The following is a 14,893-nucleotide window of genomic DNA, read 5'->3' as shown; positions in this document are numbered from 1 at the left end:
TGGTTGGATGGCATCAGTGACTGAATGGACATGAGTTTGAGCAAGCTCCAGGAGTTGGTGATGGACATGGAAGCCTGGCGTGCTGCAGTCCATGGGGTCGCAGAGACTCTACACCCCTGAGCGACTGAACTGAACTGCTGCTCTGATAGTCAATTCCGTCAACACCCTTTCCCAGAGGCCTCTAGAGCCCTAGAAACTACATTATCCAGAAGGTTGTGTGCCCAGTTGAGCCAATGACAGGACAGCATAAAGGTATTTCCGGGTCTATGGCTCTCTTTGGGGCGGGACTTCCGGCGTCCTCCTCCTGGCGGCCATTTATATTACTTTCCTGTGTGTTGTCGCTCGGGGCGCTACGTTGGGAATGAGGTGACTGAATTAAGACGGTCCAAGAGGCAGCGCACAGAGGCGGGTCTCAAGTTCAGCGACGCCGTCAGGGGACCCCCGCGCTAGGCCCCCAATCGCGCCCTCTGTGCCCGCTTCCCGCCTCCTCTCCCGCCGCTCGCGGTCCTGCTCTGGCCACAGAGTCCGATGGCGGCGGCGGCGCTGAGGGATCCGCCTCAGGTAAACGCTGGTCCCCTGGGCCCTTACCATTCTCATCCCAGCAGACGCTAAAGCCCGAAGTGCGTGGCGCCTGCTCACGTGCCTGAAGCCCGGCCCTGGGGTCCAGGCGGCTGAGGCGGTCGTGGGTGGGGCCCTGTGTCTGACAGTGTGATGGAGCATGGCAGGGTGACAGGCGGAGGAACCTGCCTGCGCAAAGGCTTAGAGGTCGGATATAGGCGAGAAGGTCCAGGAAAAGTGGCGTGGATCTGGTGTCTGCAGGGAACAGAATGTGGTGAAGTGGAGTCGCTCAGTCGTGTCCGACTCTTTGCGAACCCATGGACTGCAGCCTAAGAGGCTCCTCTGTCCGTGGGATTTTCCAGGCGAGAATACTGGAGTGGGTTGCCATTTCCTTCTCCAGGGGATCTTCCCGACCCAGGGATCGAACACAGGTCTCCCACGTTGTAGGCAGACGCTTTACCATCTGAGCCACCGGGGTGGTTGAGTGGTCTTGATCTAGGGTGGGTCTACCTGCCGTGGACTGAAGCGGGGTGACTGGGTGGGTAGGCTTCAGTTCCTGGCCAGGGATTGAGGCAGGTTGGTCGTGGTGTGAACACGGAATCCTAGTCACTAGACCAGTGGTCAGTGACAAGGCCCTGGCCCTTCAGTTTTGCAGGGAAAAAAAATTCCCACAAAGAGGGGAAGCCGTGAAACAGAGTATTTATTAGGAGGAGAAAATAGTACAGTACCTTTTGGATAGACCCACCAGCGGACTCAGGGAGAGTTGTGCTGTGGTGCTTTGAGTCGCTTTTGTGGGGCATTTATTTCTTGTTTCCTTTGGCCAGTCATCTTGCTTTGCTTGGTTTTGAGTCGGTATTTGGTTTATCTCAGGATTTTCCTGCGTGTAAGCGCATCTTTTAGCCAAGATGAATTCCAGTGAAAAGGCTTATTGGGTAGTTGACATCACCTACTTTGAGGTGACGCCCCTTCCCTTTCCAAAAAGGCTTTCTGTGCTGACTTCCAAGGAGCCTTTCTGTTCATGTGTAGTGGGGAGGTCTCCTTAACTTCAGGAATGGAAAATATGTGGTTTCTTATGTTTTATGTGGGCAGGGCCCAGCCTCCATCATCCTGCCCCAGACCTACTCAAATGTGAGTTTCATTTGTGGTGTCTAGAACAGACACCACGTGAACCAGGATTCCAAAGAAGGGTGAAGTGAACCAGGATTCCAAAGAAGGGTGAAGGAGAGAAGGGTTTTGGCTGCTGAGGGGACAGGGAGTCCAACACAAAAGGGGAAGTGAGTCATGGGCATCTGTAATCACATGTGCTTCTCGGTGGCTCAAATTGAAGCAGGAATCAATAAAGGTATAAAAAGGGCCTTCAAAGCAGTTTTCCACAAGTGCAGTTGTGGGAGTGCATCTGTGGAGTAAAGGTGTGAGAGGGTACGTGGAGAGGAAGTGCTGGCTCATGGCCCCAGCGTCCTGTTACTGGGGACTGAAAGGTGAAGCCTGAGCCCAGGTTTGGTTGTGTATGTGAGTCACAACCTAGAGACTCCAGGGGAGTTGATTGACAGAATGGATGGGACCCTACAGGCCAGGACGAAAGCTTGGATGGCATGTCTATGCAGTCCATCCCAACGTTGGTGAGGACTCAACACAGTGAATAAAGGGACCCTGAGGGAAAAGGTGGGCACCAGTGACACCTAGGTCTGGAATTCCTGTTCGGTGGAGAGCTTTGGAAGAGGATGAGGGTGGGATAGATGTGTGATGAGGCGGATTATGCGATCCTAGAATGTTCATAGTTTACTCTGTCTCTCATAGAAGTGCAGTGTGACCTTTGAGGATGTGGCTGTGTACTTCTCCTGGGAGGAATGGAGACTCCTTGCTGAGGCCCAGAGAAGCGTGTACCTCGATGTGATGCTGGAGAACTATGCACTTATAGCCTCACTGGGTAAGACTCTCATAGCCTTCCCAGTGACCTGGACTAGGCTCTGTCCCATCTCACCCCCCTTTCCTCAGGGGGTGCTCTGTTCTTCTACATGTGGACAGTGAGCACTGCTTGTTTCCCAAGCTTTCTGAGTTGCTGTGATAGCTAGCTAGGACTGGGTTGTTTGCACTGCCCTCTTCTTTCCCCTGCAATACCAACCCGAGTACCTGTTGTCAGAATGCTGTTAGGAAAAAGATTCCAAGTCAGCAGTATTACAGTAAACTTAATGGATTCTACCTTACTTGCCCTCTCTCTATCCGGGTCAGTGTGTCTAGATCCTTGTCAACTCTGTCCCTTCTTTTATGCTGAGTTGTGCAGCTTGTGGGATCTTAGTTTACTGACCAGGGACTAAATCAGGGCCCTGGCAGTGAAGCTTGGAGTCCTGGTCACTGGACTGCTAGGGAACTCACTTGATCCCTTCTTTTTAGCTAACATGTCTTTGTGCCTGCTTGTGCTGAACCATGAGCTACTTCTCAGTGTCCTCCAAGGTTGGTAGTGTTTAGATTTGCTTTCTCTTTTTTCCCCAGCCTTGTCCAGATATAAAATTGTATATCTTGATGTGGTAAAGTTTTGACTTGGTGTATGAATACAGTATGAAATAATTGTCACAGTGAAATTAGTTAAACATCTATCACCTCATTAAGTTACATTATTGTTGTTACTGTTGTTATACAACATCATTTTTTGTTAATATTTATTTAGGCTGTTCCAGGTCTTAGTTGTGGCACTCAGGATCTTTGATCTTCGTTGCAGCATGCAGGCTCTTTCTCTGTGTCATTTGTGATCTGATTCCCTGACCAGGGATTGAACCCAGGCCTCCTGCTTTGGGATGGCAGAGTCTTAGCCACTGAACCACCAGGGAAGTCCCAGCATCATTGTTAACTATAGTCACCATGCTTTATATTACATCCTCAGAACTTACTAATCTTATAACTGAACATTTGTACCTTTTGACTAAAATCTCCCTATTTTCCATATTCCCCAGCTCCTACCATTTTACTCTGTTTCTATGATTTTCCCTTATTTAGTTTTTAAAAATTACAACCATAGTGGACAAAGATTGTTTCCTTTAAATCTGTGCCCTCACCAATCTCTGCTCTTTTTTTCCTTTTCTTTTTTTTCCCCTGCTCTTTTTTGACAGTAGCCATCTTATCAGGTAGATTTCCCTAAAGTTTAGATGGTAAAGAATCTCCCTGCAGTGCAGTTTGATCCCTGGGTTGGGAAGATCCTCTGGAGAAGGGAATGGCAATCCACTCCAGTATTCTTGCCTGGAGAATCCCATGGACAGAGGAGCCTGGAGGGCTACAATCCATAGGATCACAAAGAGCCGGACACGACTGAGCAGCTACTACTGCATCTTACCAGATGTGAGGTATTATCTCATTGTGGTTTTGATTTGCATTTTCCTGATGGTTAGTGATGGCACCCCACTCCAGTACTCTTGCCTGGAGAATCCCATGGACGGAGGAGCCTGGTGGGCTGCAGTCCATGGGGTCGCTAAGAGTCAAACGTGACTGAGCGACTTCACTTTCACTTTTCACTTTCATGCACTGGGGAAGGAAATGGCAACCCACTCCAGTGTTCTTGCCTGGAGAATCCCAGGGACAGCGGAGCCTGGTGGGCTGCCATCTATGGGGTCGCACAGAGTCGGACATGACTGAAGCGACTTAGCAGCAGCAGATGGTTAGTGAGATAGTTAGTGAGGAGGAATATTTTTTCATGTACCTTTTAGCCATTTGTAGATCTTCTTTGATAAAATGTCAGTTCAAGTCCTTTGCTCGCTTAAAAGATTTTTTTTTTTATCTTATTTATTTTTAACTCGTGGGTGTGCTTAGTCACTCAGTTGTGTCCGACTCTTTGAGACCCCATGGACTGTAGCATGCCGGGCTCCTCTATGCGTGGGATTCTCCAGGCAAGAATACTGGAGTGGGTTGCCATGTCCTTCTCCAGGGAGTGTTCCCAACTCAAGGATCAAAACCAGGTCTCCTGCATTGCAGGCAGGTTCTTTACCGTTTGAGCTACCAGGGAAGCCTACTTTTAGCTTAATTTTAATTAACTTATTTATTTTTGGCTGCACTGGATCTGTGTTGCCGCATGCAGGCAAGTGGAGGCTACTCTCTAGTTGCAGTGCACAGGTTCTCAGTAGTGGCTTCTATTCTTTTGGCTCATGGGCTCTAGAGCACAGTCTCATTAGTTGCCAGCTCATGGGCCTAGTTGCCTCAAGGCTTGTGGAATCTTCCTGGACCAAGGATTGAACCCATATCTCCTATAATTGGTAGGTGGATTCTTAACCACTGGACCACCAGGGAAGTTCCTTTTCTCACTTTTTAAACAGATTGTTCTTTTCCTGTTGAATTGTAGAGAACCTTATATATTGAATACTTCAGATATTAAAATATAAATTTCACCAATGAAATCTATCTGATCATGGCCTATTTTTGTTGTTGAAGATTACTGATTCAATTTCCTTATTGGTATTGATCTATTAAATTTTTCTATTTATGATTAAGAATTGATAGGTTGTATGTTTCCAGGAATATATCTGTTTCTTCTAGGTACAGCTGTGTGTAACAGCTCCTAGTAATCTTTTATGATTCTTTGGTCCTGTTTTATTTCTCTGTTAATTTATATGAGATAAAGTCTAGACAAAGGTTTGTCAATTTTATTTATCTTTTTATTTAGTTATTTATTTTTGGCTCTGCTGGGTCTTTGTTGCTGCGCGGGCTTTTCTCTAGTAGTGGAGAGTAAGGACTACACTCTAGTTTGCGGTGCTTGGGTTCTCATTGTGGCGGCTTATCTTGTGGAGCACAGGCTCTAGGGCACAAGGTCTTTAGTAGGTGGAGCACGTGGGCTTAGCTGTTCCATGGCATGTGGGATCTACCTGGATCAGAGATTGAAACCATGTCTCCTGCATTGACAGGTAAATTCTTTACCACTAAGCCACTAGGGAAGCGCCTATCTTTGAACAAAACCAGCTCTTAGTATTGTTAATCTTTTTTATCATCTTTGTAGTTTCTATTTCATTTATTGCTGCTCTGATCTTTTTTTTTTTTTTTGACTTGGCCATGCTGTGCAGCATGTGGGAACCTTAGTCTTAATTCCCCTTCCAGGGAAGGAGCCTGCACACCCTGCACTGGAAGCATGAACTCCTAACCATCGCATCTCTAAGGAATTCTGCTTTGCTGTCTTCGTTTCCTTTGTTTTGATAACTTTGATCTTAGTTTTCTTTTTCTAGTTCCTGGAGGTGTAAAATTTGGTTATTTATTTGAGATCTTTCTTTTTTCTTAATGGTGGCATTTATTGCTCTAATCTTTTCTCTTAAAACTGCCTTTGCACATTTCATATGTTTTGTTTCTATTTTTCTTTTTCTCAAGGTATGTTTCATTTTCCTTTTGATTTTTCCTTTTACTGATTAATTGGCCAAGAGCATATTGTTTAATGTTCGCATGTCTGAATTTTGAAGCTTTCCTCCTATTGCCGGTTTCTAGTGTTATCCATTGTGTTAGGAAAAGTTACTTCATATGGTTTCAGTCTTCTGAAATTTGTTAAGACTTGTTTGACATAATATATAATCTATCCTAGAGAATATTCTATATGCACTTGAGAAGAGAATGTATTCTGCTCTAATAGGATGGAATGTTCTATGCACATCTGTTACATCCATTTGGACTGAAGTATTCAATTCAAATAACTTTCTATCTGGATATCCACCTATGTTGAAAGGGGGATATTGCAGTTCCCTATAAATATCTTCGAAGGAAAGTTATGACCAACCTAGATAGCATATTCAAAAGCAGAGACATTACTTTGCCAACAAAGGTCCGTCTAGTCAAGGCTGTGGTTTTTCCAGTGGTTGTGTATGGATGTGAGAGTTGGACTGTGAAGAAGGCTGAGCGCCAAAGAACTGATGCTTTTGAACTGTGATGTTGGAGAAGACTCTTGAGAGTCTCTTGGACTGCAAGGAGATCCAACCAGTCCATCCTGGAGATCAGTCCTGGGTGTTCATTGGAAGGACTGATGCTGAAGCTGAAACTTCAATACTTTGACCACCTCATGCGAGGAGTTGACCCTTTGGAAAAGACCCTGATGCTGGGAGGGATTGGGGGCAGGAGGAGAAGGGGACGACAGAGGATGAGATGGCTGGATGGCATCACCGACTCGATGTACATGAGTTTGGGTAAACTCCGGGAGTTGGTGATGGACAGGGAGGCCTGGCATGCTGCAATTCATGGGGTTGCAAAGAGTTGGACATGACTGAGCGACTGAACTGAACTGAACTGAACTGATAAATATCCTGTTGCTGAGACTTCCCTGGTGCCCAGTGGTTAAGATTCTATACTTCCACTGCAGGGAGCACAGTTCGGTTCCTTGTTGGAGAACTAGGATCCTGCCTGCCATGCAGCAGCCCGCCCCTTCCCCCCCCAACTCCAATTTTCTCTTGCTGTCTTTTCTGCCTTCAGAGCTGGTCATATTTGCTTAATTTTTAAGTTATGATGTGTAGGTATCATATGTGTGTGTATGTGTGGTTATAATTGTTACATCCTCATGATGACTAACTCTTTTATTATTATATAATGACCTTTGTCTCTTGTGACATTTTTTTATTTAAAGTCTATTTTGTCTCACTTAAGTATAGCTTATCCTTTTCTCTTCTGATTTCCATTTATGTGGAGTATCTCTTTCAATTTCTTCACCTTCAGCCTGTGTGTGTCCTTAAAGCTGAAGTTACTCTGTTGTAGGCAGCATAGAGTTGAGTCTTGTTTTTTTTTTTTTTTTTTCTGTTCAACCACGTTGTATCATTTGATTGGACCTACTGTTGTCACCTATTATTGCCCCCCTATTTTGCAGGTTTTTTCCTTCCTTTCTTGCTATCTTTATGATTTTCTGTGGAAATGGACTTTTAAAAATATTTATTTATTTAGCTGTGTTGGGTCTTAGTTGCAGCATGCAGGATCTTCGTTGAATTGGGTAGGATCTTTTGTTGTGATGCATGGGCTCTGTAGTTCTGGTGCATGGACTTAGTTGCTCCGAGGCATACAAGATCTTGGTTCCTTGACCAGGGATCGAACCTGCATCCCTTGCATTGCCAGGCGGATTATTAACCACCTGGGAAGACCCTATGGTAAGATACTTTTATTCCTTACTCCTGTCTTTTGTGTCTATAGGTTTTTGACTTGTGGTTACCATAAGCTTATATAAAACATCTTAAAACATTCTGTTTTATGCTGATAATACTGTAAATTCAATCCCATACAAAATGTCTACTCTTATACTTCCCCTACACATATATTTTGTTTTTGATGTCACAATTTACATCTTTTTATATTGTATATTGTGTAACCATCAACAAGTTATTGTCGGTATTCAGTTCAGTTCAGTCACTCAGTGATGTCCAACTCTTTGCGACCCCATGAATCGCAGCACGCCAGGTCTCCCTGTCCATTACCAACTCCTGGAGTTCACTCAAACTCATGTCCGTCGAGTCGGTGATGCCATCCAGCCATCTCTGTCGTCCCCTTTTCCTCCTGCCCCCAATCGCTCCCAGAATCAGAGTCTTTTCCAATGAGTCAACTCTTCCCATGAGGTGGCCAAAGTACTGGAGTTTCAGCTTTAACATCATTCCTTCCAAAGAACACTCAGGGCTGATCTCCTTTAGAATGGACTGGTTGGATCTCCTTGCAGTTCAAGGGACTCTCAAGAGTCTTCTCCAACACCACAGTTCAAAAGCATCAATTCTTCGGTGCTCAGCTTTCTTCACAGTCCAACTCTCACATCCATACATGACCACTGGAAAAATCATATCCTTGACTAGACGGACCTTTGTTGGCAAAGTAATGTCTCTGCTTGTCAATATGCTATTTAGGTTGGTCATAACTTTTCTTCCAAGGAGTAAGCGTCTTTTAATTTCATGGCTGCAGTCACCATCTGCAGTGATTTTGGAGCCCCCCAAAATAAAGTCTGACACTGTTTCCACTGTTTCCCCATAGTTGCTTTTAATACTGTTATTCTTTATCTTTTATGTTTGAGTTGAGTGATTAAGGCAGTTTTACAGTATTAGAGTGTTCTGAATTTGACTGTATACTTATTTTTACCAGTGTGTTTTATGTTTTAATATGTTTTCATGTTACTGTTAGCATATTTTTATTCAGCTTGAAGAAGACTTTGTTAGACTTCCTCATTTTTGATAGGGTTAGGTCAAGTGGTGATGAACTTCCTCAGTTTTCATTTGTCTAAGAAAGTCTTCCTTATTACTGAAGAATAGCATTGCTGGTAAAATATTCTTGGTTTGCAGTACCCCCACCCCTTCCCCTTTGGCATTTAGAACACATCTCACTGTGACTGTATGCAGTGTTTTAGCTAAGAAAACCACTTGTATCTTTATGAGGGTTCCCTTTTGTGATGACTTTCTTTTTTCTTGCAACTTTCAAAATAATTTGTCATCACTTTGAGTTTTATATTAATGTGCCTTGCTGAAGTCCTCTGTTTGGGGACTTACAAGCCTCATGTACTCGAACGTCCATTGCTTTTCCCAGATTTGGAAAGTTTTCATTCATTACTTCTTTAAATAAACTTTCTGCCCCTTCCTCATGCTCTCTTCCTTCTAGGGCTACCATTCAGTTCAATTCAGTTCAGTCACTCAGTCCTGTCTGACTCTTGGGACCCCATGAACCGCGGCATGCCAGGCCTCCCTGTCCGTCACCAACTCCCAGAGTCCACCCTAACCCATGTCCATTGAGTCAGTGATGCCATCCAGCCATCTCATACTCTGTCGTCCCCTTCTCTTCCTGCCCTCAATCTTTCCCAGCATCAGGGTCTTTTCAAATGAGTCAGCTCTTCACATCAGATGGCCAAAGTATTGGAGTTTCAGCTTTAGCATCAGTCCTTCCAATGAACACCCAGGACTGATATTCTTTAGGATGGACTGGTTGGATCTCCTTGCAGTCCAAGGGACTCTCAAGAGTCTTCTCCAGCACCACAGTTCAAAAGCATCAGTTCTTCAGCACTCAGCTTTCTTCACAGACTAACTCTCAAATCCCTACATGACCACTGGAAAACCATAGCCTTGCCTAGACGGACTTTTAGACAAAGTAATGTCTCTGCATTTTAATATGCTGTCTAGGTTGGTCATAACTTTGCTTCCAAGGAGTAAGCATCTTTTAATTTCATGGCTGCAATCACAATCTGCAGTGATTTTGGAGCCCAGAAAAATAAAGTCTGACACTGTTTCCACTGTTTCCCCATCTATTTCCCATGAAGTGATGGGACCAGGTGCCGTGATCTTAGTTTTCTGAATGTTGAGCTTTAAGCCAACTTTTTCACTCTCCTCTTTCACTTGTACCAAGAGGTTCTTTAGTTTTTCTTCACTTTCTGCCATAAAGGTGGTGTCATCTGCAGGTCTGAGGTTATTGATATTTCTCCCGGCAATCTTGATTCCACCTTGTGTTTCCTCCAGTCCAGCGTTTCTCATGATGTGCTATGCATATAAGTTAAATAAGCAGGGTGACAATATACAGCCTTGACGAACTCCTTTTCCTATTTGGAACCAGTCTGTTGTTCCATGTCCAATTCTAACTGTTGCTTCCTGACCTGCATCCAGATTTCTCAAGAGGCAGGTCAGGTGATCTGGTATTCCCATCTCTTTCAGAATTCTCCATTATACAAATATTATTTTGTTTAACAGTGTCCCATGATTCATGTAGACTTTTTTCTTTACTCTTTTTAGTTGTTTTATCTTTTTTCTCCTTTGACTGCATAATTTCAAAGACCTACTTTCCATTTCACAATCATTGTTTTGATTGATCAAATTAGCTATTAATGCTCTACATTTCATTCATCATACTCTTCACCATAATTTCTGTTTGGTTATTTTTCATATTTTTCTGAATCTCTGTTTAAAACCTTATTTTACTTGCATATCATTTTCCTTATTTTGTTGAATTGTCTGTCTGTGTTTTCTCATAGTTTACTGAGCTGCATTAAAACAATAATTGTGAGACTTAGAGAATGAACTTACGGTTCCTGGGTGGGGAAAATGGGGCAAAGGGATAGTTACGAAGTTTGGGATCTACTTGTATGCTGCTGCTGCTGCTAAGTCACTTCAGTCTTGTCTGACTCCGTGCGACCCCATAGACGGCAGCCCACCAGGCTCCCCTGTCCCTGGGATTCTCCAGGCAAGAACACTAGAATGGGTTGCCATTCCCTTCTCCAATGCATGAAAGTGAAAAGTGAAAGGGAAGTCTCTCAGTCATGTCCGACTCTTAGCGACCCCATGGACTGCAGCCTACCAGGCTCCTCTGCCATGGGATTTTCCAGGCAAGAGTACTGGAGTGGGGTGCCATTGCCTTCTCCGTTACTTGTATACAATGCTATATTTAAAATGGATAACCACAAGGGCCTATTGTAGAGCACAGGGAACTTTCCTCAGTGTTATGTGGCAGCCTGAATGAGAGGGAGCTTAGGGAAGAATAGATACATTGTATATGATTGGCTGAGTCCCTTTGCTCTCCACCTGAAACTGTCACAACATTGTTAATCAGCTATACTCTATACTCCAATATAAAATAAAAAATAAAAAAAATATTATTGTGAGAGACTTCCCTGGCAGGCCAGTAGTTAAGACTCTGTGCTTTCATTGCTGGGGGCATGGATTCCATCCTTGCTTGGGGAACTAAAAGCTTGCATGCCTTGTGGCCTGGTCAGATTATACTACAAAGCTGCAGTCATCAAGACGGTATGGTACTGGCACAAAAACAGAAATATAGACCAATGGAACAAGATAGAAAGCCCGGAAATAAACCCATGCACTTATTGGTACCTTAATTTTGACAAAGGAGGCAAGAATATACAATGGAGCAGAGACAGTCTCTTCAATAAGTAGTGCTTGGAAAACTGGACAGGTACATATAAAAGAATGAAAGTAGAACACTTCCTGACAGCATACATAAAGATAAACTCAAAATGGATTAAAGACCTAAAGGTAAGACCAGAAAATATAAAACTCTTAGAGGAAAACATAACACTCAATGACATAAATCAAAGCAACATCCTCTATGACCCAAGTCCTAGAATGATGGAAATGAAAACAAAAGTAAGCAAGTGGGACCTAATTAAACCTAAAAGCTTTTGCACAGCAAAGGAGACTATAAACAAGGTGAAAAGACAGTCCTCAGAGTGGAAGAAAATAATAACAAATGAAACAACTGACAAAAGATTAATTTCCAAAATATGTAGGCAGCTCATACAATTCAATACCAGAAAAACAACTCAATCAAAAAGTGGGAAAAAGACCTAAACAGACATTTCTCCAAAGAAGACCTACAGATGGCTAATAAACACATGAAAAGATGCTCAACATCACTCATTAATAGAGAAATGCAAATCAGAACTACAATGAGATATCACCTCACACTGGTCAGAATGGCCATCATTGAAAAGTGTACAAACAGTAAATGCTGGAGAGGGTGTGGAGAAAAGGGAACCCTCTTGCACTGTTGGTGGGAATGTAAATTGATACAGCCACTATGGAAGATGGTATGGAGATTTCTTAAAAAACTAGGAATAAAACTACCTTATTACCCAGCAATCCCACTGCTAGGCTTATACCCCGAGGAAACTAAAATTGAAAAAGACACATGTACCCCAACGTTCATGCAGCACTATTTACAATACCTAGAACATGGAAGCAATCTAGATGTCCATCAACAAATGCATGAATAAAGAAATTGTGGTATATATAGACAATGGACTATTATCCAGACATAAAAAAGAGTACATTTGAGTCATTTCTAATGAGGTGGATGAACCTAGAGCCTATTATAAAGAGTGAGATAAGTCAGAAAGAGAAAGATAAATATTGTATACTAACACATACGGAATCTAGAAAGATGGTAATGAATTTATTTTCAGAGCAGCAGTGGAGAAACAGACATAGAGAACAGACTTATGGACACGGGGAGAAGGGAGGAGAGGGTAAGATGTATGGAGAGAGTAACATGGAAATTTACATTCCCATATGTAAAATAGGTAGCCAATGGGAATTTTCTGTATGTCTCAGGGAACTCAAACAGGGGCTCTGTATGAGTGGGATCCCACCTAATGGGGTGGGACAGGGAGGGAGGTGGGAGGGGGAAGGTTCAAGAGCCAGGGAGCATATGCATATGCATACCTATGGTTTATTCATGTTAAGGCTAGAAAACAACAAAACTCTGTAAAGCAGTTATCCTTCAAATAAAAAATAAATAAATTTTTTAAAGGTTAAAAAAAATAACTATTATAATTTTTTTTTTGACAGCTTGTAGATCTCCATTTCTTTGAGGCAACTGATTATTGTTCCTTCAGGGGTGTCATGTTTCCTCGATTATTGTGTTTGTGTTTCCTGAAGCCTTATGTTGATCAGTACATTCATGGAGCAGTCATTTCTTTCAGGCTTTACGTAAGGTTTTGGTGGTCAAGATCCTCACCTTTGGGTGTGAGTGTGGTAGCTTGATGGACAGTGGCTGCTGCACCCACAACAAAGCCCAGTGGCTTTGTGTTTGCAGCTCTGTCACCTGAGGTCAGTGTCAGCACAGACTGCAGGGTCCTCAGTAGCTAAAGCCGTGGGTGTCCACAGTAATAGAGAAGACTGCTAGGGCTCTCCTGATTTCTTTCTCCCATGGGATATGTTTTGACTGAGGGGGTCCCCCTTAATGTGGAGTTTGGCTCTTAGAGGGGGAATGCTTCATAGTGGTGATGGCATTGGTGTCTGATGTGTGGATTCTGTGGAGCAGATATAGATCTGGACTCTAGGATGTGAATAGATGCAAGGCAGTAGCACTTCTAGGGTCCCAGTTACTGAATAGTCTGTCTCAGTGTTGACTTTGCTTTGTGAGATGCAGTGGCACCCTGAGCAGTGGTGGAGCCTTGACCAGAGTATGGGTACACAGAGAGACAGTGTCTTTGGGGTCTGAAGAACTAACTCACCCACAGTGGCCATGAATCTGGCGCCTGAGACATTCAGGTGACAGGCATGGAGTCAGGTTATAGAATATGAACATCTGTGGTTCAGGTGGGGCTCAAGGGTTTGGGGTGTGTGCAGGATTTATGGGGATGGAAGCTGTGGTTCTGAAATAGAGTAATAGCTGTTTTTGTGGGGACAGGGATGGTTCAGGATATTATTCTCTTGCAGGTGCCTCATGGTGGTGGCTATTAGTTACCTTAGTGTGAGAGCTTCCAGTGCCCTCTGCAGAGCAGGCAGCTGGGGTTCACACCTGTAAACACTTGCCTTCCTCTGCTCTGCAAAGTTTGCGGTCTGCAAGTGTGCCAGGGCCTGTTGAGGTTCTCTGAGGTAAAAGCTACTGGGATCCTTTGCAGTGCAGGCCATTGGGAATGTGACAGCAGCTACCATTTGGCTGATGCACTTAGTTCCCACCCTTCATCTTATTTCCTGTCCATCTTCACGTGTCTGTTAAGGTAATATGTTCAGTGATCGTTTTCGTGTTGTTCTTTTTCAATTTCCTCTGTGTTGCTGCAGTATCTTAATTGGATTCCTGACTTGTCCAAGGGCAACTTTTGTTTGCTTTTGTGTATTTTTTGTTGGTGGTGAAGGCTCGTGTCCTCTGCTGTTTTGCTGACATCACTCTCCTGGATCTTTTCTCTGCATCTGTTATGTGCTGAGTTGCTTTGTGATGATACAAGCTGTTCATCTGTCCTGTTTTTCCTTTAGGATTTTTATCCTGCATGTCCTATGTAGTTGCTTAACTAGTGCTTATAGATGTCCCAGGATTGACATGACTCCAGTCATGGTGAGGTGGGCTCAGAGGGGGCCTGGTTCTGGTGAATGGCAGCTGAGGAGAGTATGACATCAGGCTGTGTTCAGATCATAGCAGGAACCTGTCTTTGTTCAACCAGGGTTTAGTTGCCATTTCCAGTGCATGGCCATACTACTTCTATCTTTTCTTTTCACTGTTAACACTTGACTGACTTGTCAGTTGTACTGCTTGTCATTCCTACTGTGACTTCAGCCCAGGGATAATCTGGACTGATTATTTGGACTCCACATCTCTGGACTTCACTACTCTCTGGACTCCACATCTCTCCTATTTCTCTCACTACCCTTTCTGTAGTACTCACCAACATTGATTATGCTATGATATGTTCACATTTCCCTGAATTGACTTCTAATAGCAGCTGATATGTTGCTGTGGGATTTTAATGAGCTTAGATGACCTTTTCTACCCAGTCTCAGTAGAAAAGTCCTGCAGGAAGCCACTGGAAGAGAAGTGAGTCATAGACCCTGCCTCTCTTCCTTATGTCCTATCCTGTATTTGTTTTTTTCTCCTGATGAGGTCTCCGCTATTGTGTGACCTTGAGGCTCAGTAATGCACAACAGTTGGC

At 43.7% G+C, this 14,893-nt stretch overlaps 1 protein-coding gene across 5 annotated transcripts in view; it reads left to right on the top strand.

Annotated features, from left to right (window-relative positions):
* The first annotated feature begins 264 nt into the window (after positions 1-264).
* LOC133229746 (zinc finger protein 850-like) overlaps positions 265-14,893 on the top strand; it is an 87,836-nt gene continuing 73,207 nt past the window's right edge. The window contains exons 1-2 of one of the 5 annotated variants that reach the window (XR_009730635.1): positions 265-561; positions 2,356-2,485. Coding sequence is in view for 2 of the 5 variants with exons in the window: in XM_061386459.1 (XP_061242443.1) it covers positions 529-561; positions 2,356-2,485 (163 nt within the window). In the remaining 3 variants the exon portion in view is untranslated. The remainder of the gene's footprint in view (positions 562-2,355; positions 2,486-14,893) is intronic. The other 4 variants (XR_009730634.1, XM_061386459.1, XM_061386462.1 and 1 more) reach the window with 4 other exon arrangements.

This window comes from Bos javanicus, chromosome 18, assembly GCF_032452875.1.
Source record: "Bos javanicus breed banteng chromosome 18, ARS-OSU_banteng_1.0, whole genome shotgun sequence".
In the NCBI taxonomy this organism is placed as follows: Eukaryota; Metazoa; Chordata; class Mammalia; order Artiodactyla; family Bovidae; genus Bos; species Bos javanicus.
The sequence above is the reverse complement of the archived record's forward strand: the minus strand, read 5'-3'. Positions and strand labels throughout refer to the sequence as shown.